This window comes from Rhinolophus sinicus, chromosome 2 (assembly GCF_057876585.1).
Source record: "Rhinolophus sinicus isolate RSI-liver-muscle chromosome 2, RSI-T2T, whole genome shotgun sequence".
Classification (NCBI taxonomy): domain Eukaryota; kingdom Metazoa; phylum Chordata; class Mammalia; order Chiroptera; family Rhinolophidae; genus Rhinolophus; species Rhinolophus sinicus.
Genome location: NC_142502.1, coordinates 64406463 through 64430620, shown reverse-complemented (window position 1 = coordinate 64430620; position 24158 = coordinate 64406463). Strand labels below are relative to the sequence as shown.

Below are 24158 nucleotides of genomic sequence, written 5' to 3'. Positions count from 1 at the left end.
TCTTTTGATCGCAACCACTGTGAACACGCAGATAATCCTAGTATCACCTGTCATGTCCAAATGAAAAGGAGAGGGCTTCCCCTGACAGGCTTATAAAATGTTAAAGCTACCAGGACGAGGGCTAGTATGCAAATATCTTCTCTAAAGGAATTAAATCCATGCTGCTGCCTTTGGAGAAAAAAGTAGTAAAGTGAGTACAGTTTGAAAGCTGCAGCAGGTAGTTTAGGGGACTGTGTTCTGTGTGCAGCCCTTGAAGACAGACAGACTCCTGTGAGGCTGTCTTTTGTTTGCCTCCCATTATTTTAACTGATTTTTGGATTATGCAAGCCAATCTGGCTAGCGGTGGCCTTAGGTGAGTGTAGACATCAGTTTCTACATCTGCAAAAAAGCAGGGTTAGAAATGGTAAGTCTATGATGCCTTCCATTCTAACTTCCTGTTCCATAGGAAGTTATCCATGCAGAGCTGAATTGCCTACTTTCCAAAATTTGGGAAAATAAAACGCTTTTTGGCAGAACACTTCATTACTTCCTGAGGTTACTACAGTGAATTTAATTTTACCTCTAATTTCTCTGAGACTCAGACCTCTTGGCTATTCCACCTTTCTCCTTCCCCAACATTCTCACCTAGTGGCCTCCTAGCCATGCCCCAACAGCACTGTGAATTTTGCACCCAACTTCCTGTCTTCCTCTCCACTCCAGTTCCTGCCTGCATCTGGACTGAGTGTCCGTGTGGATGGCTGATCCAATACAAGGTTCAGAGCCCCTGGTTCCTTGTGACTGTCACCTCCACTCCTTTTCAGCCACCTTCACTTCTGGGGCCACAGGCTGAGACTTGGTCATCCAGAATTGCTCCAACTCCAAACACCCATTATCCATCTCCCTCGTCACAGCCTCCTAGCCTTAAAGCTTTCTCACCCCTCTCCTTTGAGAGATGGCTGCTTTCAGCCTTACTGAAACCTCAGTCTCTTGAACTCCCCAGTCCAGCAGGCTTCATTCACTTCTCTCTCCTCGCTAGCCTGGAAGTGTCCATTACAGACTCGTGACCATGTCTGTCCTGGTGCCCAGCATTGTTGAACAACTGTTAAAAGAGGCAGCTCCTTTAAAAGTAAGATTTCTTTATTTGATCAGTCTTCTTATTAAGTACCTAATTTTCATTGCTTCTGGAGTTAGGCACAGAATTGTTGATTATGCATTCCAAACCATCCATTTATATAGAGAACATAAGTGATTTTAATGAGCACAGAATTTTGTTCTCAAGACAAATGCAGTTCACAACGTAAATATAAATAAGACGGACCGGAAAAATCTAACATTTGTTCTTCACGCTGCTGTCAGTGGCGAGGTGTATGGTGCAAAGGGGTGGACCCCTCCCTGTTTCCATAGAATAAGAGAGGGAGAGACTGTTGTTTGTGTGCAATCACTGGTCATTGCTCCATTAACTTTCATTCTTGTGGGAGATAATCTTGCCTTTCAGAACAAGAAAATCGTCCTATTATTTACCACATCCACAGGACAAGGAAACACTCTCCATCAAAGAACCATTCCTTTAAGCATGAATAAGGTACTCCTGGCATCTGTGGTCTATTAAGTGAGCTGGGAGAATCATCCTAGGGGCAGAGGTGTAGCCCGTACCCTCAAAGATGATGTCCTTGGTGGCCCAGGGACTTATTTGTTCCAGTGGTCGGTCACTCACTGGGGACCTTTCAGTCCACTTCTAGCAATACCCCAGCCTCAGCACCAGCTTCTTTCATGGAGCAAAGTCCAGAGCCTCTGGTTGGTGACTTTTGCAGCCATATAACACTGATCAGCTTTAACTTTGTCTCATGAAACTGCTTTCTAAGATAAAATGAGGCTAGCAAAACCCAAAATCTAACAAGAACAACTATAAAACACAATCAAGGTCATTTGGTAGGCTCGAGTTATAAGGAAAGCTGATGGCCAAGTAATTGTGAAATCATAAGACCATTCCTACCACAAAGTACAAATTTCTTCCCAGGACTGAAGTTCATGTTGCCTTCATTTTGTTGCCTGCTGGTCTTCTGAGGAGGATGTTATTTCTCCTACCCTCTTACCCAGCATGGGGTTGTGGAAAGGGCTTTGGACTCTGACCGACCCTGTTTCTTTCTGGGATGCATCACTAGTGGCTGGCTGGCCTTGGACATTCTGGACCTGCTGAACTATTCTGGGCTTCAGCTTTTTATTTTTAAAAATGGCTACAGTGATATGACTAACTCAGAGTGTTGTAGGGATTAAATGAGGTAACATGAACATAAGTATGCCCTGGAGCCTAGTAGGTCCAAGACAAATATGTCAGTTCTCTGATATTCTACAACATGGGAAAACACACATAATAAATGACAAAGAAGACAATACAAAAAAAAGTTGTTTACAACTGTATAAAAACTTATTATGCAGACTTTAACGACCTGAGAGTCACAAATCCTCGAGCTAACTTATGGGACCGCTCCTCCCTTTAATAAATAAAAAGGCTCTTCATCACCCAAAATTTAGGAAACACTGGGACTTTCCTTACCCCCTTCCCCCAAAATTTGATAATTCCTTGGGGATCCTATATTTTTCCTGGTCCCCTTGATTTTAATTTTCACTTCTGTTGAATTCTCAGTCACCTCTGGTCTTGCCTCTTTCAAACTATTCTTTTCTATCCAGGCAGCACACACCCAAACATGAAAAACTGACTTTCGTTTCCCCAAACTCCATCAACACAAGGCAGCTTCCCTCCAAGTTTGCCAGTCACCACAGGGGAGCCGGCCACCACACAGCACAGTCGATAACCTGGAATGAACCCCTGTCTTCAAAAGTCTCGGTCAATGCCACCACAGGGCAGGTCGCACTGGGAGACTGTTTTTCCTCAACCCAATCCTCCTAGTCTCTACCCATTTCCCACTTTCCTGTTGTTTTCTTTACTCCTGTGTCCAAGACTACCCAAAATTCAAAATTTCTCCCACTGTTTTTATGCAAATAATTAAGCACTTTCTACCTGGATCCCCCCACCACCACCACCCCAACCTGGTCCATGGTGGAGAACCTGTCTTCCCAGACACATCTGCTTCACCTCACCTCAGGGAAGAGGAAAGGAACAGGGACACCAGCACCTTGACCTCTCCCAGGTGTTTTACTAAACAGAAAATGGTTTCTCCCTAAAATGGATTCCACCACCCATTTCCCCCTCATTGCTATCCATACATGTATATATGTGTGTTTTTTAATTCACTGAAATTATATTGGTCATTGCCATAGGGTGGTAGGACTGCAAATAATTTTTTTCTTTTCCATTTGCAAATCTTCTGTTATGCTAGTTTTACTTTCATAAAAAAAATTTTTTTAAACCTCTCTGAACCCTATAAACTTAACCATTAATCTCAGATTTCATTAAAAGAAAAATTTCCACAATTTACAGACCTAGTAGGCTTTTATTCAGCGATTCATGAATCTGGCAGCATCCTACCTAAGCAGAGAGAAAAGAGCTCCCTCAGAAGAGCTGTACAAGGCCTAAGAGGCTTATAGACCAAAGTGAGCAGGAACAAGGAAGTTATGCTGGGCGTTTGCTGAGTGGTTAAAACAGGCTCACTTACCTTCTAAGGAGCAAGGGGAAGTCTTGAGTTGGGCCAGGTAACTCGTGCTGAGCAGGCAGGTGCTGATTGGTTGACCTCAGCCTTCCTTGCCTGGGAGAGCTGAGCACAGAAACATCGTTAAGTTTTGGTTTGCTGACGTGGGGCTTAGCATGAGAAACTGCATACATCTTGGGGCTTAGCATGAGAAACTGCATACATCTTGGGGCTAATCTGATTACTTTAACAACTTGAACCATTATAAATATTTGTGTTAAATTTTTTTTAAAAAAAGATATATACTCAATTTGAGAATCTGAGCTAAATAAACAAGTGACCAAATATATCTTGCTACATTTAAAAGATAAGAAACGAGGCATGCAGTGCTTTATCCTAGGCAGCCGGGCTATGTCTCACTCAGTTCTCTTGTCCTCAGTTTATAAATTTCCTCCAGGTCTGGAAACATACAGTTGTGAAATTCGTGCTCATGTATGAGGGAATTTCTAAATAGTCTGTCAGGATTGGAAGCAGAGCTTTGGTCTTCCATGCCAGATAATGATCAGGTTCTCTTTAATAAGCTTATTTAAATTGTGTACTGCACGCTCCATTGCTCAGCAGCGTGACTAAAAGGAATGATCTGTGGGAATCAGCCGTTTAGACTCCTCTCTGAATACAAACACCCAGCATTTCCCACTGGACCACTGGACAAGACCACCCTGGCAATACCTTCTCCAGCTAAATGCTGATTTTCCCTATAAAAGACATGTCAGGTTTCCATGAATTTATGGTCGTGTGTATCTCCTTTCTAATCTCAAGAAATTAGGTATTGCTTCTGAAAAGAGCACTGATAGTAAATGGAACAACAAGAGCATGTTAAGATGAAAATCAGTCTCTCTCTCTTAATCCCATTCCTCTGGATTCTGCGTTTTAACAGGACATAGTGATAGAACCAGAGGATGGCTGCGTTGTTATGATTTTTGTTTTTGTTTTTTCATGTGTTATATAAAGCCCCATTCTATCATGTAAAAAGTGAATGGGAAATCTGGTATCCAGTAGGATACTAAGCCATGGGGCTGGCTAGATCCTATAGAAGAGAAGAGGGTGATGCACAGCTGAGTGTATCACTCCTTCCCGGCTCTATTTCCATTCAGCAGCCTCTCCCAGCCCCATGAAGATGAAGCAAAGACCTTAGGCCTGGCCCCTCAGAGCAGCGGAGATGCAAAACACTGGGTACTTATTGAAGCTCTGTAAATGTTGCTGGGTGAGCAGATGATGTGTGATACCCCATTCCCACCCTGCAGCACTCCTTGATTTGTCCCAACCAGTCAGGACTTGGTACAGCAGGCCGCCTGGATAGGATTTCAGGCCAGCATCATCTAGTCCGTCTGCCCTGGGTACTACACGAAGATGCATACTCTCTTTTAGACCTCCCACTTGTCACTGAATGTACAAGAGCAAGAATTTGAGCCGTAAGTCAAAGCAAGTGCCGAACAGAGGGACACAGTGCTGATATGGAGAACATTACAGGGCCCCTTGGGTTCCCTGAAGGGGACATGACAGTGGGTCATCATGGTTGGGTACAGAGATGGCTGGGGAGACCATGACTCACCCTTCTGGTTGCCAACCACCTCTTGACTGCTCTGTGAAGACAGGAGAGTGCCCTGGACAATTGGAGGGATGCCTACGTACACCAGAGGCAGGGGACATGGCAGCGGGCCTGCCTGGCTGGGCACACAGGGCATCTCAGCCAGTGCATGGTCCCCACCTTATGCCTGAAGAGCATCTGTGGCAGGGGGCCTAAAGCTGGGCTCTGGCGCCAGAACCACCTCACCCTCCACGACCTGAGCAGTCTGTTTCACAGCTCGCACTGCCATACAATTTCCTGTGTGCTGAAACAAACAAAACAAACCAGAACAAAACATGTTAAACCACTTTTGGTTTAAACCACTAATCAAATCTCTTGTTTTATAAATTTAGGCCCCAGGAGCTCAATGGCTCGCCCAAGGTCATGAAACCAGACTGAAAGGGAGATAGCACCAAAACCCATTCTCTTGACTCTCAGCTCTGGTTCCAATTTAGGAGCCCCACTGAGCTCATTAATTGAGGAACTTGAATTGAGGGGAGTTGGGGTGGGCACAAAGGCATTGCCCTCCTCTACAGATGGATTCCACCACAGGGAAAGCATAAAAACCTTGTCTGGCCTATGGAAGAAAGTGTTAGCTAAACTACTTAAGCTTAGTCATTCAACAAACATTTATTGAGCACCTACTATGTGCTAAGCAAACTCCAAAGACACAGCAGCCCTTGAAGTCATGAAACTTATTTTCTTGAAAAGGATACTGACTGTTACATAAAATTTCCTGGGGCTGAGAGACCAAGAAAGAAGTTGACAAATACTAAGATTTTATTAAGGGAACTTACCAGCCGTGGCAAGACAACATAGATATCCTCTGTGCTAAGCGGTTAAATGGGACAGGACAGGACGGTTAAGTGTACTGGTGCATGACCTGCCCCACATAGGGAAACAGTGGGTGCCTTGCATACTTGCCTGAGGGGCAGCCTGTTTCAGCAACCAGCATGCCTGGGGATTTCAGGAAGCAATCTCTGTTCTGGCTTGGATCTAGCTGGTGGGTCCAGCAGTAGTCACATCATGGAATAGTCTCTTCTCCACACTGATCCTACTCAGATTCTTTTTAAAGTATGTAAATAAATCAATCACATTATATTGTGGGGGAGGGATAAACTTTCCTCTTCCCTTCAGGTTTCTTTCAGCTGGTCTCATAATTAAATCTACATGAGACAGGTTAACGAGAAAACCAAATTTAATTCACATACATACCCATGGGAACCCCACATACTGAGAGAGTCAGAGACCCCAAATACATGAGTGGTTCAGAGACAGAAAGGGGAAATGAGGTAGATATGACCTTCTGAACTGGGGATGAGGTAAGGTGTCTTGGGGGAGGAAGGTCATTCTCAGGACATACGAAGAGCAGATGTTCAGTAATTAGAAGTTTGCCCTTCACTGTAGATAGGTTATTAAAGGTTGTCTCTGATAATCTCTAATTATGGGCAAGGCCCCTAATTCAAACACTTCTAGGCAGTATGGGGGGGTTGGATGTTGGGGGGGGGGCAGAAGTTTTTGTTGAGCCCAGAGGGTCTTGGTGGCCTTTAGCTCAAAATAATCCACATACCACATCTTGAGGTGACCCCTTCTGAACTCCTCCAGTATATAATTACAAAGCATGCTCTAAAGGGCGACGTGTAAGATACTGTGAGAGCGTATATAGGAGGACCTGACCAAGTTTGGGAGATCATCAGAGAGCGTTCTCCTGAGGAACTGATATTTGGGCTAAGATCAGAAAGATCCAGGAGTTAACCTGATACATAATTATCTCTAATCTTTGTTGAGCATTTACCTGAGTCAGGCTTCACTTGTTGCATTAACTTCTTTAATCTTCCCAACAACCCTGTAAGGCAGGTCTTATTTTCTCCATTTTACAGATGAATACACTGAAGCCAAATTATGTAATTCACCTGTAGGCCTCTGGCTCCAGGTCTTACTCCATATTGCAAGGCTATGGAGGCGGGTGTGGTCTAAAAATGGGGGGAGCTAAGATTGGTGCAGTGCAGATAGGATGGACCAGAGGAAGCTGGCAAGGTAAGAAAGGGCCACATCATGTAGGTGTGATCGTTTATGATACTTAAGTCAAAATGATAGTGTTTTGCCTATGGCTAGTAAGAAAGCAGGGAGCACATGATCATATTCATGTTTTAGAAAGAGCACTCCAGCTGCGGTGTGGAGACTAGATGAGAAAGCGGGGACGGAGAGATGTACAGAGACCGGTTAGGAGGCTGTCACAGTAACCCAGTCACAAGATAATGGTGACTAAGACTGGGGCTTGTCGAGAAGTAGACAGATAAAAACAGTATCTGGTGGAAAAGAGCACTTTCAAGTAATTTAAAAGAGAGACTCAAGTCCCTCTTGAAGCAATGACGTGAAATGTGCTAATTACCAATATTTTTATCTAGCCCTTTATAGGAAGTTTGGAAGTCTTAAACCACTTTCCATATACATTAAAATCATAGCATGATCTGCCTTAAAACATTCTACAATTCATTCAGCCAATTGAAAACCATGTCAAAGTTCTGCTCCCTAGCAAGTCACCACACGATCCGCCCTCTCGGCCCCTTCTGGCCCCTGGGAGGGCATTTGCTCAGGCCTGCACTTGGAACCATCACATTCCTGAGAGGCCTTTTCCAGATTTGGTGCCCAGAGTGTTGCTAGATGGCTGGAATAGAATGAGTAATTTCTCTCTTGCCAAGATGACAAGTCGGGATTCTAGAGACAGATGTGTGGCTCCGTGTGGAAAGAATATTTCGGGCGTGAGCATCTTTGGCTGAACAGAATGGTGTGGAAAATATCAAGCCCCGGATTGTTTTCTCTGCCAGTGGTTTTCTGGAGTTGCCAAGTTGAGGGGGAGCAGAGAGGGTTTAGCTGAGGAGGAGGCAGAGATTAACCAAACTAGCTATTGCCTCAGCCACGTGGGAAGTGTGCTCCTTGTTCCTAATTAAGTCCGCTTGAGAGGCAGATGACAAGTCTTGTGTGCTAACAAAAGGAACATCAAGGCCTTTCAGAACTGGAAATGTTTCTTGTCAGATGGGAGCTGGGATCCATAGCTCCTATTTGTAGAGTGCGCGCTGATCTGATGAAGCATTTGACCGATCGTCAGATCCCTAACTTTTACATTCTGTTCAAGTCCAGATATGTCCATGGAAGGCAGAAAAATACAGGCTAGTAAAAAGTCAGGCTTGCCTTTCTCTTGGGTTTCCAGGAAACTGCCAGACCTCCTTTCAGAAGCTCATTTAGTGCTACTTCCTCTTGGACAGGTGTTTTGTGCCACCTGGTGGGTATTTTGGGAACTGCACCTGCCCGGTCTGCTTAGGGCTCAGAGAACCACCTTCTGTAACCCTCCTCAGCTGAGAAGGTTGGAAGGGACTGCCACACCTCCTGGTCCCCTGAAGTAAAGACCAGCCTCCAGGCTTGCCCCGAGGAGGACCAGCACAGAATGGAATGAAGACAATGAGAATGTTAAACTTCCCCACTACTCTGCAATGCATCAGATCATCTACGACTGCCGTAGCCAACGTCTGTGTTTCCCATGAGGCTGTACACTGTAAATGGACATGTGACAAGGCCTGCACTGCATCTCAAGTCTGGTGCTTTTGCAAAACTAAAGTACCAAGACTTTTTTCTTTTTCCCCAGAGGGAGCAAGAAAATGGGAAGTTCAGGTTGGCGATAGCTACTTCCTGCTTGTGAAGTGCTGGTGTTTGCGCACTTCTGCTCTGTGGTTATTGAGCTGGAAGGGGGTGCCCTTGGCACAGGCGCTGAGCAGGGTTTTTTCATAATATTCAATGCAGCTTGTCTTAGGTGTAAAGAGAAGCCTAGAAACGTCGTGGGGCACGAAGGTGCTGCCCCTGGGCTTGCATCTGACTTGGTAAGTGGCCTTCGGCAACCAGCTCTTGCAGGCTCTGTAAGAGTAGCACTTCATAGGCCGTGTTGGGTAGTGGCGAAAACATAAGCTCCAGAGCCTCACAGCCCCGCTTTTCAATCCGCTCTCCTTCACATACCAGCTGTGTGATCTTGGGCACGTTGCTTACGACAATCAGTCTTCTCGTCTATAAAGTGGAGATAATAATAGACCTGCCTCATGGGATGTTCGGAGGATTAAATGAGATAGAGCTCCAGGCCTGGCTCTCTGGCCGACTTCTTATAACTGGTCCATGTGAGGAACCCACACATGCTGAAGTTCCCTGGGCCCTCTGTAAACATCTGATAGGAACGACTGCTCATAGCTTTGGTGAGGGAGGTGACAGAAACAGTAGCAGGTCAAGGATATCTGTTCTATAGTCTTCGATTCAAAACAGCCCAAACGAGGTAATTGTCTCTGTGGAGGTAAGATAGGAACTGCAGCGTGCCTGAAGGAGGGAAGCAGTTACAGAACTGAAACGCACCAAGTGATGAGAGGTCATGGCCCGTGCTCCACGTGGCTGTGCACCCCACCCTCGTGCAGGCACGTGTCCAGGAGGCAGTGGTGGGGTGGGCCTCTCAGCCTTTGGGTGATGTGTGGCTCCCACACTCTCCGCAGGGGTCTCCTCTGAGACAGCAGAACCAGGCTGGTGTGAGGTCTGGCTGGGGTGGGTAGTAGGCATGCTGGTTGGCTGCCATGGTAATTGTGGCTCTTCCCAAAGGCACTGGAGGGGACACAGAATTTAGCAGCAAAACCTGAGGACAGCCTTTTGTCATTTCTTCTTGTCTTCCATTAAAGATTCTAAGCTCTGTGCGTGTCTAGGGTTTCTAGAAGTTGCCGTCACCTCATAAGAGAAAGAAATAGACATTCATTGAGTATCTACTGTGTGCCAGGCGCTACGCTAGGGAGTTTAGACATTTAATCCTCAGCAAAACTGTGAGGTATGAATTGTTACTGCACCCATTTTACAAGTGAGGAAACTGAAGTACAGTGAAGGGAAGTGGCTACCCACCTGGCTAATGAGAATGGAGCCTGGGTCAGAATGGAGGTACGATCATCTCAGTAGTATTGTATCTTTGTGCCCCCCACAGCACCAGGCACAGTGCCCTGGACTCAGGAAGGGCTTAGCAAATGCCTGCTGAGTTGAGAATCAAAGGATTCATGTGACAAAAGGGTGTTCGGAAATGAGGGCAGGTGCCCAAGTGGGGGCTCTGCAAGACCAGCTGTATAAAGCAGCAGCTGGCAAGTCATCAATTCAGAATTCACTGTCATCTGGCCAGTGGCCTGCTGGCCTGCAGCCAGCTGTGTACAAGGGGTGACTTGATCAGCTTTGGTTCTTTCGTTTTAGGCAATCCACCTTCCAAAGAGGTGCCAGCTGGGAAGTATCCATTCATAGTCACCTCCGATGATGGACGGAAGGTTCCCGTGGTCCAAGCCTATGCTTTTGGCAAATACCTAGGCTATCTGAAGGTCGATTTTGATGAAAAAGGAAACGTCATCACTGCACATGGAAATCCCATTCTTCTCAACAGCAGCATTCCTGAAGGTATGTGAAATTCAGAGCAATGTTCCACTTATCCAAAAATTAGATGGCTGTATTTTTTTTTTTATTGTTGTTGTTAATGTTGCAAGACAAAATTGTAATACTTTTGAAGAATTGAGCTTCTCCCTTGAGTTTATCCTTTCTGTGCGTAAGATTTAAAACACACCCAAAAGCTAAAATTCCTCATTTGCTGCTTCAAGTCTTCTCAGCATCAGACACTATATCACTGCTTCTTGCACCTTTTCAGGCTTTCCCCTGGCCTGCGAAAGCCACTCTTAGCTCATGTTCGGAGGATTACTGAAGCAAAGGGATTCAAAACGGGCGAAGCAGGCTCCAACCCTAGTCCCATCCCCAGCAGCAGTGTGCCTAGAGCAAGTTATCCCGTCTTATGGGCTTCCGTTTCTTTATTTATCAAATGAGGGGATATCTTTCTTCCTTTTTTGTCTAGGCCTCAGAGTAAAAATGCATTTTATGTCATCCATCTTGATAGAGTACACATAAACACACTGCTATGCTTCTCTCTCACCTGCCATTTACTGCTTTACCATGATCAGATCAGGGAAGGATGGGCAGTGAAGTGCCACAGTGCTCAGAAAAGCCGATGGTCACAACACAGACCTGTCAATAGCCAGAGGGAGGGGTCGGGACCAGACAGACAGGAGAACCTCAGCAGGCCCTTTGTACTTCCGCTGGCCTTTCATAGCCCACACCACCGCTAATGCTATCTTAGGTGGGCCAACAGGTACTCCTACCGATGTGATGAGTTGATGTTCGGATACTCAGCATGTCTTTCAATTAAGATCCATTCCAGGTCTTATTACCAGGAAACAGAATAGATGTCCCTAAGGAAATTTCAGTCAAAACCAAAATGTACATAAATATGATAAAGAAATGTATACTCACCAAAGTTAGGCTAAATGACGTTTGATTCCTTCTTCAAAATCTAGGCCAATGTGAGCTCTGCTTTAAATGCAAGCTGATTTTTTTGTTTGTTTGTTTGTTCTAGATCCAGGTATAAAAGCAGAGATTGACAAATGGCGGCAAAAGTTAGATAATTATTCTTCCCAGGAATTGGGGAAAACAATTGTCTATTTGGATGGCACCACTCCATCCTGCCGCTTTAAAGAATGCAACATGGGCAACCTGATTTGTGATGCTATGGTGAGTAGTCCACAGGGATGCAGGGGCTAGGCCCAGGAAGGGAAGAAAGACGCCAGGAGGGACAACCTGATCGTTAAACAGAGTATTTAGAAAGAAACATAGTGCCAGACCAAAGCTTGGCATGGATTCATGCTGAGCATCCTGGGAAGGTACACACCTAGACTAGGGGACCATCACTTTATTGACTTGCAAGAACTGAAGCCTTTATTTTAAGATGTTCATTTTGGGATGCCTGAATTTTGTATATTGTTTTCCCTTGATATGATCTGAATACACCAACTCTACTAGTCTGAAGACGTAGACATAGAAGATAAAACACATCTGCATGGGCCTAACGTGGCCACTGTTTCACTGGTCTGTCCTCTTGGCTCCAGAGAGCTAGGCCTTGTGTGACTGGAACCTCCTTCACAAGCAGAGAATGACAACACACATTTATAATGATACTAGTTAAGTCTTGCAGCTGAGCAAATCACCCATGAAAAGTACCCCTCTGTCCACCTGTCAGTGGGCAGACGTGTGGCAGCCCCATGGGGGCCCTGCTCAACCAGGTCTCCCAGGTGACTCAGCCCACAACAAGCCCAGGGGGCGTTGTTTCGTGGTCTGTGCTCTGCACAGTGCCTGGGACATAACCACCATCAATAAATGTCTGCCAAGTACATGACAGCATTCACACTTTCCAAGGCACGACCAAGGCTACAAGAGAAGTAGCTAAAGACAAGCCAGTATGTGGATGTTTAGAGAAAGGTCTCTAAGGAAACACCCCAGACTGTAAGCAGTGCTTACCTCTCTGTTAAGAGACTAGGGCAAGTGTAAGAAAAGTTTTGGTTTTGCACTGCATTTTTTTTTGCCATTGAGAATGTATACATTTTCTTTCCTGTAACTAAACATAAACTTTGCAAAAGAAAAGCAAGAATGAAACGGATTCTCCCCAGTTTCGGGAGGCTGTCTCTGTGCCTTTAAAACTGCCAGCTTGGGAACTGGCTGGGGACCTAGACCTGGAGGCCAGGGTTCTTATTGGCCTGAGGCCTGGAGTCCAAAGGGTTTCAGTCCTGCCTTCAGGAGCGAGTGTGGCGCCTGCCCTGGGAGGCCGGCCGTGGAGGAGTGGTGGCGCGCGGAGGCCCTGTCCTGGCACCACGAGGGCTGGATTCGCCTGACAGTACCGGGGTCTTAGGAGAGGGGGCGCAGAGCTACTTGCTTTCCGGGGTCTGACATGGGACTGGTCACAAAATCCCGGTTTGGCTTCTCAGAGCATAAAACGAGTTCTAGTTAGACTTGAGAAATCTCTGGGGAACACAGGAGCAGGGAAGCAGCTTTGTTTCTTCAGGAAATAACCAACTTCCCGGAACTGATCCTAAGGAAGAAGACCCACAGTAAGTAATGTACATTCACGCTACCGTTGCAGATTAACAACAACCTTAGACACTTGGATGACCTGTCCTGGAACCACGTGTCCATGTGCATTTTAAATGGAGGCGGCATTCGGTCACCCATCGACGAGCGGAACAACGGTAAGCCCGGCTCAGGGCCCCGGCTCAGGGCCCCGGCTCAGGGCCCCGGCTCAGGGCCCCGGCTCAGGGCCCCGGCTCAGGGCCCCGGCTCAGGGCCCCGGCTCAGGGCCCCGGCTCAGGGCCCCCGCACCGCGCGTTCTCTCTCTGGCCACGCCCACGGGCAGCCGCCGCTGATCTCCGTTGCCAGCCACGTACCAGTGTCGGTTCCTTCCGTTTAGGTTAACTGCTGCTCAAGTCAGTGCCCAGCCCAAAGGGCACACACACACTTGTGTGTTCTCAGTGTGTGTTCTCACACAGAGGCAGCGGGGTAGCGTTAGTGGATCCCAAGCTTCATCTAAACTTCTGACTCACAAAGCTAAATAGGAATTGCTGCTGATTCCTGCAAAATATTGAGTCTCCAACTTGACATGTGGAAAGTGAAAGGCGAAACTGTCTTCTGTGCTGCAAAACGTATTACTGGATTAATTTTTTCTTTTAGTGCATTTACAGATATCCAGGATTATATCATATGGTGAAATAAACCAACTAGACAGACACTCAAGACGCTCTTGCAGTCTTCCCTGATATTCTGTCAAAACCAGTCAAGCTTAGTGTGAGCCCCAAGCTTGTCTCAGGGACAGGCGGCAGGGACATACTGCCTGTCTGGAGGAACTAAGTAATGCTTAACAGCCACTTAAGATCCAGCCTCAAGCCAGGACATCCAGGGCAGGGCACAGGTAACTGGAGCCACAGCCATGTAGAAGCTCCTGCCATCTTGCTCAGTGGTGGAGGGCATGGCCAGAGGTCTCTTGAATCTGTTCCCTCCCTAAGTGACAGGAACCACTTAGACACAGCTGATGGTGCCCCAATAGCCTCCCATGGCCCCACAACTCCTCACCTCCTTCACTAGTCCTAAGGAAACTGGTCTTGGCATAAGCTTATTCCCAAACTGTTTTCCTTCTTGCCTCACCTGTGACTACCCTCAGGCACGATTACCTGGGAGAACCTAGCTGCTGTGTTACCCTTTGGAGGCACTTTTGACGTGGTCCGATTGAAAGGCTCCACACTGAAGAAGGCCTTCGAGCACAGTGTGCACCGCTATGGCCAGTCCACTGGAGAGTTCCTGCAGGTGGGCGGTAAGTCACCCTCCCAGGTGAGACGGGATTCCTGCTGGTTGGTTTAGCTGCTCCTTCACCAGGACCTCTGTGGCCAGGCTTGTTCGGGGTTTCCACGACCCAACACCCATGCATAGTCTTTTAATGGCCATGGACTCCTAGTCTGCAGAAATTAAGTCCTAGTTAAAGTTCCAAGGCCCTGGCAATGAGCAATATTTGCCACGTCTGATTGGGGCATATCCAAAGCATTAACATGGATGATTTCTGGGAGGGGCAGCCTGGGGTGTAGACACATTGGAACACCTGATTCTGGTTCCACTGTGACCTGGGGCAAGTCTTCAACCTCTCTGAATGCAGTGAGAAAGCCTGCCCTGCTCATCTCATGGATTCCAGTGAAAACTAAATAAATTCTTCCCAAATTGCCAAGGACTTCTGAAACACTTTTGTCAATAATTCCACAGTCCAGTGAATTAATCTTTAAGTTAAAATTCTTCTTTGACTCTGAAACCATATTCTGGCCTCATTTTTTTTTTTTTACTGTAGATTGAGGGCCCCACTTGATGGGTGTGATTGCTTTGTCAAGTCCTCCCGCTGCAAAACACCCCACTGTGGGGCTTGAGGGGCTGCAGGAGGTGGTGGGACCCCAGCCTGCTGCCTGTAGGGTAACCCATATATTCTGCATTTTTCCAGGAAAGAGTGAATAACAGGGAAGTTGCATGTTTTGTGAAAGCCACCCAAGCCCGAATTATTACCATTTTGCAGTTTTCTAAATTTTAACAAATGTTATGCACCTCTCATCCATTTATCATTTTCCAAAGCTACTGGACCAATTCACTCAGGATTTTTATAAGATGTGGTTTCTCCCTGTAGAGTCACCCCTTGCCCATTCTGGGCCAGAGCCCATTTTCCTCCCAGTGGTTCTCAGACCTCCCAGTGGACTCAAGGATAAACCTAACCAAGTGTAGTTGCAATGTCACATCACGTCTCTTGCTGAAATTTCACTCAAGCTCAAACCAAATGAAAACAAAGCCTAGTGCCCCAATTCCAAATTTTGGCCAAAATCTCTTAGAAAACAGAAATTTCCCTTTGGATCCAGTGAAAATATACAGACTCATTTCTTTTCTAGGAATTCATGTGGTGTATGATCTTTCCCAAAAGCCCGGGAATAGGGTGGTCAAAATAGAAGTTGTTTGTACCCAGTGCCGAGTGCCCAGTTATGAGCCTCTCAAGATGGATGAGGTATACAAGGTGATCCTCCCCAGCTTCCTTGCCAATGGTGGAGATGGATACCAGATAATAAAAGACGAAGCCTTACAACATGATTCAGGTAAGCACAGCATGACTCCTCTCCATATCCCATAAGTAGTCAAGAGCAACAGAACTGGTCCAAAGAGCTACTCATGATGCCAGGAGGGGTGAAGCCAGAAACCAGATCTTGACCCTGGGGGTCTGACTCCCTCTTCTTTGTTGGAAAACAACAGCATGGCATTGGGGAGTATGTGCCCTATCCCTTCCCAGCACACATACCCATCCATCCAAGTCCAGGGGGGAAAAACACTTTTAAATGAAAACTGTTTTAAAACTCTTTTAAGTACATATAAACATATAAACTCTTTTAAGTACTATTTAAATTTTGAAATACAACTTTTGCACTTAACAGAAAAAATGCACCTCTATAATTTTAGGTTGGATGTGGAAAACTATCATATTAAATCATCTAAACTTTCTTAAAGAAGCTTTTAGTGTGAATAGATCAAGGAGTGGATGGGATATGCCCCCCGATCCCCATGTCAACACAGTGGGTTGGTGGAGCAAGTTACAGGAACCACACTTGACACCAGTCAATATTTTGGGCAGTATTGAGGGTCATTATAGCTCAGCTTCACTTTTAAAAATCCATTTGAGAACCACCTCATGTTGCTAAAAGTCCACTAACAGAATACACTACCCCTTCCTCTTCTCCATGGCAGAAACAGTGTGCTTACAAGATGTATTATATATGCACAGCTTCTCTGAATCACCAGGATAGGACTCAGCCAGCTTCCTCCTCAGCCTTATCATGGTGGACCTACCATCTTAGCTGCATACTCCAAGGAGGGTAGAAAGCAGAGCCAGGGCAAAGGGCACTGGCTGCTTCTTTCCATTCCATGATAGGAGATGGAAGGGGAGGCTTTAATAGTGTCCTCTTTAGCCCCACAGGAGACAGAGGCTATTGGCTGTACAACACCCAAACCCAGACTAATGGGTGTTGGAGAGACAGAACTCATACAGAAGGCTGAGGAAGCCTTGGGCCTAAGAGTCCTCAACCCTGGCTATATATTAAAATCATTAGGGGAGCATTTTAAATTAAATACCAGTACCTTGGCCCCAACTCTTAAGAGATTCTAATTTAATTGTGTTGGGGCAAAATTTTCTTCCAGTGATTCTAATGTATACCCAAGGGTGAGAACCACTGCAGAGATGAGTTCTTTTTTAAATATTAGAATGATATTTTACTATTGAGATTATAATTGATATACAACATTAGTTTCAAGTGTACAACATAATGATTCAATATTCGTATACATTGTGAAATGATCACCACAATAAGTCTACTTAACATCCATCACCTTAGTTTTTCTTGTGATGAAGACTTTTAAAATCTGCTCTTGGGGCAATGATCCAAGATGACAGAGTAGATATACTCTGTGCTTTCCTCATGCCATAAACACATCAAAATTACAACTAAATTATACAACAATCACCTGGAGAACCATCTGAAGTCTAGCTGAACAGAAGTTTATAACTAAGGATATAAAGAAGCCATGACGAGACTGGTAGGAGGGGCAAAGATACAAAACAGGCTGGCCCCAAACATCCATGTAGCAGATGAAAATTGGGAGGGATATCTCAGCCACAGAGGTTCCCCATGGAGGAGCAAGGCTTCACACCAGGCTTCCCAACCAGGAGTACTGGGTACTGGTGCTGGGAAAGGAGTCCCAACATCTGGCTGTGAAAAACAGTGAGGATTCCAACCTCTGGGTGGGACAGAAGGCTGCAGGAAACCCAGGCAGCCTCTTATTAAACGGCTCATGCACAGATTCACTCACAGGCTCCAGAGAAGGAACAGTGACTCGGGGAGCTTCAGAGGCATATGGGGGGTAGACAGGTGTGTGGCCTCAAGGAGTGGCATGGAGGACGGTCAGCAATTTCATCATGTAGGATTCTCCCGCTGTGCAGCCAGCAGTCAGGTGCCATCTTTCCTGTGTAGAGCCCTCCCCCATGCTTATAGCCAACTCTGAATCTGAGTGGCCTGGTGAGCTCTGCTGCTCCTCCCTGCTAACTCACTGGTACCCCACCACACCCAACTCCATACTGCACAAGGCTTTATTTGTGGCTGAACCTTACTGGAGCCGACACCCAGCAGCAGGTGGCAGCAGGCCTTGGTGTGTCTGGGAGCTACCCCAGACCCAGTACCAGTGGCAACCATCCTCGGTTCCCAGCACGGCTTCTCCCACATGCCTCCAGGTCCAGCACAGGCAGCAACCAACTGTGGATCACTTTGTAGCTCCCACCAGGTAGCCCTGACTGGTCACAGGCAGTGGCTGACCTGGGCCTGCACCAGAGCCCCTTCCAAAAGGTCCCAGAACCAACATACTTGGAGGTTGGCTACAGACCACAGCAGAGCAGTGCTGAGTTAGCCCCACAAGTTAGAACACCTAAAGGGTGGTCTGAACAGATACCAGAGCCTGCTGGGGTGACTCTCATTCCGTGTGGTAAGACCCTAAGCACAGCAGCCCATAAGCTGTGGATGAGGCCAGTCCACCTGATGATCAATCCCACTCATTAATGGCCAACAGCAATCAAGGCTCAAATTTAACAGGAGGGCACACACGAACCACACAATGGACACTCCTGAAGTACCTGGCTCAGGTGACCGGGGAGAATGTGCCAGAGCACCTACTACATAAGGCACATGGCAAGAGATGTAGCAGATCAATCTAACACAGAGAAACAAAGAGAGAGGCAGCCAAAATGAAGAAACAAAGAAATGCATCCCAAATGAAAGAACAGGAGAAAAATCCAGAAAAAGAACTAAATGACAGGGAGGCAAGCAACTTACCAGAGACAGAGTTCAAAACACTAGTTATAAGGATGCTCAAGGAACTTAGTAAGAACTTCAACGAAGAGATAGCAAGCAAGCAAACAAACGACAAAAAGAACCAGTCAGAACTGAAGAATACAATAAATGAAGAATGCACAAGAAGGAATCACCAACAGACTAAATGAAGCAGAGGACTGAATCAACGATTTGGAAGACAAGGTAGCAGAAAACAACCAATCAGAATAGCAAAAGAAAAAAAGAATCCAAAACAATGAGGAGAGTTTAAGGGGCCTCTGGGACAATATCAAGTGTACCAACATTTTCATCATAGGGGTACCAGAAGGAGAAGAGAGAGAGCAGGGCATTGAAAACCTATTTGAAGAAATGATGCCTGAAAACTTCCCTAACCAGGCAAAGGAAATAGACATACCAGGAAGCAGAGTCCCAAACAGGATGAATCCAAACAGGCCCACACCAAGACACATTATATTTAAAATGGCAACAGTTAAAGACAAAGAGAGAATCCTAAAAGCAACAAGAGAAAGGCAAATAGTAACTTATAAGGGAGCTCCCATGAGACTGTCAGCTGATTCCTCACCAGAAACTTTGCAGGCCAGAAGGGTTTAGCACAAAATATTCAACATGATGAAAAGCAATGATCTACAATCAAGACTACTCTACCCAGCAAGGCTATCATTTAAAATCAAAGGACAGATAAAGAGCTTCCCAGACAAGAAAAAGCTAAAGGAGTTCATCATCACCAAACCAGTATTACAAAGAATGTTAGAGAGCCTTCTTTAAGACGAAAAAGAAATAGAAATTATGAATAATGAAATGGCAATAGCTACATATCTATCAACAATTACTTTCAATGTAAATGGATTAAATGCTTCAATCAAAAACATAGGGTGGCTGAATGAATAAGAAAACAAAACCCTTACATGTGCTGCCTACAAGAGACTCACTTCCGATTGAAAGACACACACAAACTAAAGGGATAGAAAAAGATATGCCATGAAAATGGAAATGGAAAAACACAAAAAAAACCTGGGGTAGCAATACTTATACCAGACAAAATGGACTTTAAAACAAAGACTATAACAAAAGGCGAGAAGGACCCAGTAATCGCACTTCTGGGTATTTATCCAAAGAAACCCAAAATGCTCCTTCAAGGGGACGTGTGCATCCATATGTTCATTGCAGCATTGTTTACAATGGCCAACATGTGGAGACAACCTGGGAGTCCATCGATGGAAGAATGGATAAAGAGCAGGTGGTACATATATACAATGGAATACTTCTCAGCCATGGAAGGGAATGGATTCTTGCCATCTGCAGAGGCATGGATGGACCTGGAGGGTATTGTGCTGAGTGAAGTATGTCAGCCAGAGAAAGACAGATACAATGTGATTTCACTTATATGTGGAATCTGAAGAACAAAATAAACAAACAAAACAGAAACACAGTCATAGACACAAAGAACATTTTGATGGTTGCCAGATGGGAGGAGGGTTGAGAGGGTGGGTGAAAAATTGAAAGGGATTAAGAAGTACAAATTGGTTGTTACAAAGTAGTCATGGGAATGTAGGGTATAGCAGAAGAAATATAATCAGTAATATGGTAGTAAATCTAGTGTCACATGGGTACTAGGTTTATTGGGGTGAAAGATAGGAGGGCGTTGGGGAACAGGGAGAAAAAGGTGAAGTACAAATTGGTAGTTACATATAGTCATGAGGATGTACAGCATAAAGAATATAGTCATAATATGTTAATAGCTATGTATAGTGCCAGGTGAGTACTACACTAGTCAGGGGAGGGGAATAAGAGGTTCAAATTTCCAGGTATAAAACAAGTCATGGGGATGTAACGTACAGCATGGGGAATATAGTCAATACTATTGTGATAGCATAGTAGTGTCAGATGGTTGCTGAATTTATCATGGTGATCACTTCTTTAGGTGTATAAATGTTGAACAACTATGGTGTACCCCTAAAGCTAATACAATATTGTGTGTTAGCTATAGTTTTTAATAAAAATATTTAAAAAAATGAAAAATGAGAAAAAAATCTAATAGCAACTCGCAAATATACAACACTATATAGTAAGTAGAATAATAACTGTATTTGCCATGCTATACATTACATCCCCAGGACTTCTTTATTTTATACTGGAAGCTTATACCTGTTGATCCCCTTCACCCATTTCTCCCATCCCTCACCCCTGTGCCTCTGGTAACCACCAACCTGTTCTCTGTATCTATTAGGTTGGTTTTGTTGTTGTTGAATTCTACATATAAATGAAATCATAGTGTATCTCTCTTTTTTGACTTACTTCACTTTGCATAATGCCCTCAAGATCCACCTGTGTTTTCCCAAATGGCAAGATTTCATTCTGTTTTTATGGCTGTGTATGTGTATATACCACAAGCTCTTTATTCATTTATCCATTGATGGACATGTAGGTTGCTTCCTTATCTTGGCTACTGAAAATGCTGCAATGTACATGGGGGTGCATATTTTTCTGACTTAAGTGTTTTAATTTTCTTTGGATAAATACCCAGAAGTGGAATTGCTGGGTTATATATTAACTCTATTTTTAATTTTTTGAAGAACCTCCATACTGTTTTCCACAGTGGCTGTACCACTTTATATTCCCACCAACAATGCACAAGGGTTCCCTTTCCTCCACATCTTCACCAACACTTGTTATTTCTTTTCTTTTTGATGACAGCAATTATAACATATGTGAGGTGATGTCTCGCTATGGTTTTTTATTTGCATTTCATGATTAGTGATGTTGAGCGTCTTTTCTTTTGTCTGTTCGCCATCTGTATGTCTTCTTTGAATAAATGTCTATTCAGCTCCTCTGCCCATTTTTGTGGGGTTTTTTTTCTGAGTTGTATGAATTCTTTATATATTTTTAATATTAACCCCTTATCAGATATATGATTTGTAGAGTGGTATTTTTAAAATAAAGTTGTCAGGTCCCTATGGGTTTCTTGTAGTAGCTACAGGCAATTAGTATTTTTTTATCAGCTCTCCTCCTTTTTGGAAATGAAGTCTCCATTGTCTTTCCAGCAATTATGTGAAAATGATTCTGGAGCAGGCAAGCAAAAGAAAGCTACTGTTATGTCTCAAGTAATTGTTCTTGATCCAGTTCCCTAATGCCCTTGTTCTGGAGTGGTTTCAAGGCAATGATGTCAACAACCTTTTTCTTGAGTCATCTCAGAGCTGAGACCTCAATTACCTACTATTGAACCCCAGGCACATTTTACACCTATAACACAAAAAAGGAACCAAGTTCTTTGCACTTACGATCACCACTGTTCTTATCTTCTGTGACACTTTATCTCTGCGTATGAAAGGAATATCTTCCCTCTTATAATTACAAAGGACTTTAGAGAAATACATTTGGTTTCCTCCTCTCTTACTGCTGATACTTTTTCTGTAGTTAAAATAATGTCTTTATTTTTCTAGGTGACGAAGATATCAGCGTGGTTTCTCAATACATCTCAAAATTGAAAGTAATTTATACAGGAATTGAAGGTCGGATCATGTTTTCTGCAGGAAGTCATTGCCATGGAAGTTTTTCGCTAATATTTCTCTCATTTTTGGCAATTATCATTGTTTTATACCAATAGCCAAAAACTCTCTTTGCCATTAATGTGTAGAACTGCATTTTTTCTCAAATGAGATTCAAGCCTGCCTTTGAGGAACTGGCTTTGTAAGGGCACAGACCGTCCTAAAAGGCTCCGAGAAGCCGAGCTTAGAGGGTTGTAAATGAAGACACTGGCATGATCACTCAGGATCAACTTAGTGAACACACAGGAAGAAAATTTAAAAGGGGCCCTATGAGGGGAAGGCCAACCATCTTTAGTTTACATATGCAAATTTTAATAAAATTTTGTTAACAATTTTAAACCACAGAAATCATTTTTCTCCTTTATATCCATTCTAATCCACCAAACTATTTATGTTTACATAGAACGTTATTATTTACAAGGGAGTTTTAAGCACATTATCTTACTTGCTGCTCATCACTTTCTTTGGTGGGCAAGACAGGTGTTGTTTTTCTCATGTGACAGATGAGGAAACTAAAGCTCAGAAAGGGTTGACTTGTTTAAGGCCACACAGCTAAAAGTTACAGATCCAAGACTTGGACCTAGGTCTTCTGACCTCAAGTCCGGTGCTCTTTCAACTCTATCCAGTTGCAGTTCAGAAAGATACTTGAGGGTCTCTTCAATAGCCCCAAGTTCATAGAGGACAAATCTTTGTTTTTCTGTGTTTTTTTGTTTTTTTTTGTTTTTCCCTTTTTAGCTCCTGCTGTTGTAGTAAATTTAATGGACTACACAAAGGGCAGCATTCTCTCTTGCACCACCCATGTGTCTCTGATGAGTGAGGTAATAGGAAAGGCCAGAGACTGCAAGTCAAAGGGCAGGAAGAAAGGGAAGAAGAGGGCACCCAGGGTTGATTTACATTATAGAAGAGAAAGAGCTAAAAGACATTTAGATTTGTTAAACATATATGTGCTAAGGAGTAACAGCACAGTGCCTGACTTGTGGTATTAGCTGTTAATAATTTTATGAGAGTCCGTCAATTCTGCCTCTATGCTCTTTCCTCCCTTCTTCCTAATGTGAAGATGTCATGAGAAGAGAACCTCAGACAAGATGAATTCAAAACCTGCACCTGTCCCTCCCAGCATGTGCCAGCACTATACTTATTCTAGTCGCCCCACACACACACACTCACCTCCCCCACTTAAGGGAAACCTAGAGGGGAGACAAGAGGTTTTTAAAAATGATATACAACAGAATTTTGAAGTCCTGTTTGCCATCAAATCTGAATAATCACCCCTAAGTCATTCTCAAGTACAGATATGAGAACTCCTTCCGGGTGGCCCCTCTGAGTGGGGTGCTCAGGAAATACCCAGACTGATGAGAGGATTTATGCCCAAAGAACAAACACTTGCTTAAGGTGGTAGTGAGACCATGTGAACCTTCTCAGCGTTGCATAAATGATCCAACAAGAAATGGGAAATTTCACTTTAAAAAACAGTGAGCAAACAGCAGCTAGAGGTTTGGAGAGGGTGTATGTTGGTTTCTTAATGTTTACAAATATTAAGTACTCGATACAAAATATACTTTTAAATTTCATAACCTCTGTATAAAGGCTGTTACAGTAAAATAATTCCCTCAGTTGAATGAATATACAGATTAGCTATAAATAAACAAATGTCAATAAGCTTGTAAGGAAAATTAGAGAAAGGTGCATTTGGGTATATTTTTTATGCTTGGCCTAGTAAACTAGGAAAAATCCTATTGGAGAACAACTTTTTAAATAGTTTTGTAAGTTTTCTAAATATGTATGCATGTATTATGCAGTGGTTTAAGAAATGACCTCAAAACACTTTGCAATTGTAGATTCCAAGCAATAAAACTGAAGATACGCTCTTTGTCTTTGGTAGTTATTCCTTCTTTCAAGCAAATACCTATAACCAAGATAATACGACTGAAGGAAAACTGACAGTTAATCACTGACATCATTTCCCTTGGTCATCAGCTGCTTGCCATCGGCTAACCCTCCCTATCCTCCTTCTCACCCAAAAAATGAAAAGAAAAATGAATCTAATTTTCAGATAGGCAAGAAGAGTAAATAAAGAATATTTTAA

General features: G+C 44.2%; 1 protein-coding gene across 1 annotated transcript in view; it reads left to right on the top strand.

Moving 5' to 3' along the window:
* Positions 1-23942, top strand: part of NT5E (5'-nucleotidase ecto) — a 55404-nt gene extending 31462 nt beyond the window's left edge. Inside the window, exons 4-9 of the mRNA XM_019743248.3 lie at positions 10450-10647; positions 11651-11805; positions 13208-13313; positions 14279-14428; positions 15534-15734; positions 21968-23942. Of these exons, the coding sequence (XP_019598807.1) occupies positions 10450-10647; positions 11651-11805; positions 13208-13313; positions 14279-14428; positions 15534-15734; positions 21968-22131 (974 nt within the window). The 3' untranslated portion in view covers positions 22132-23942. The remainder of the gene's footprint in view (positions 1-10449; positions 10648-11650; positions 11806-13207; positions 13314-14278; positions 14429-15533; positions 15735-21967) is intronic.
* The last annotated feature ends 216 nt before the right edge of the window (positions 23943-24158 follow it).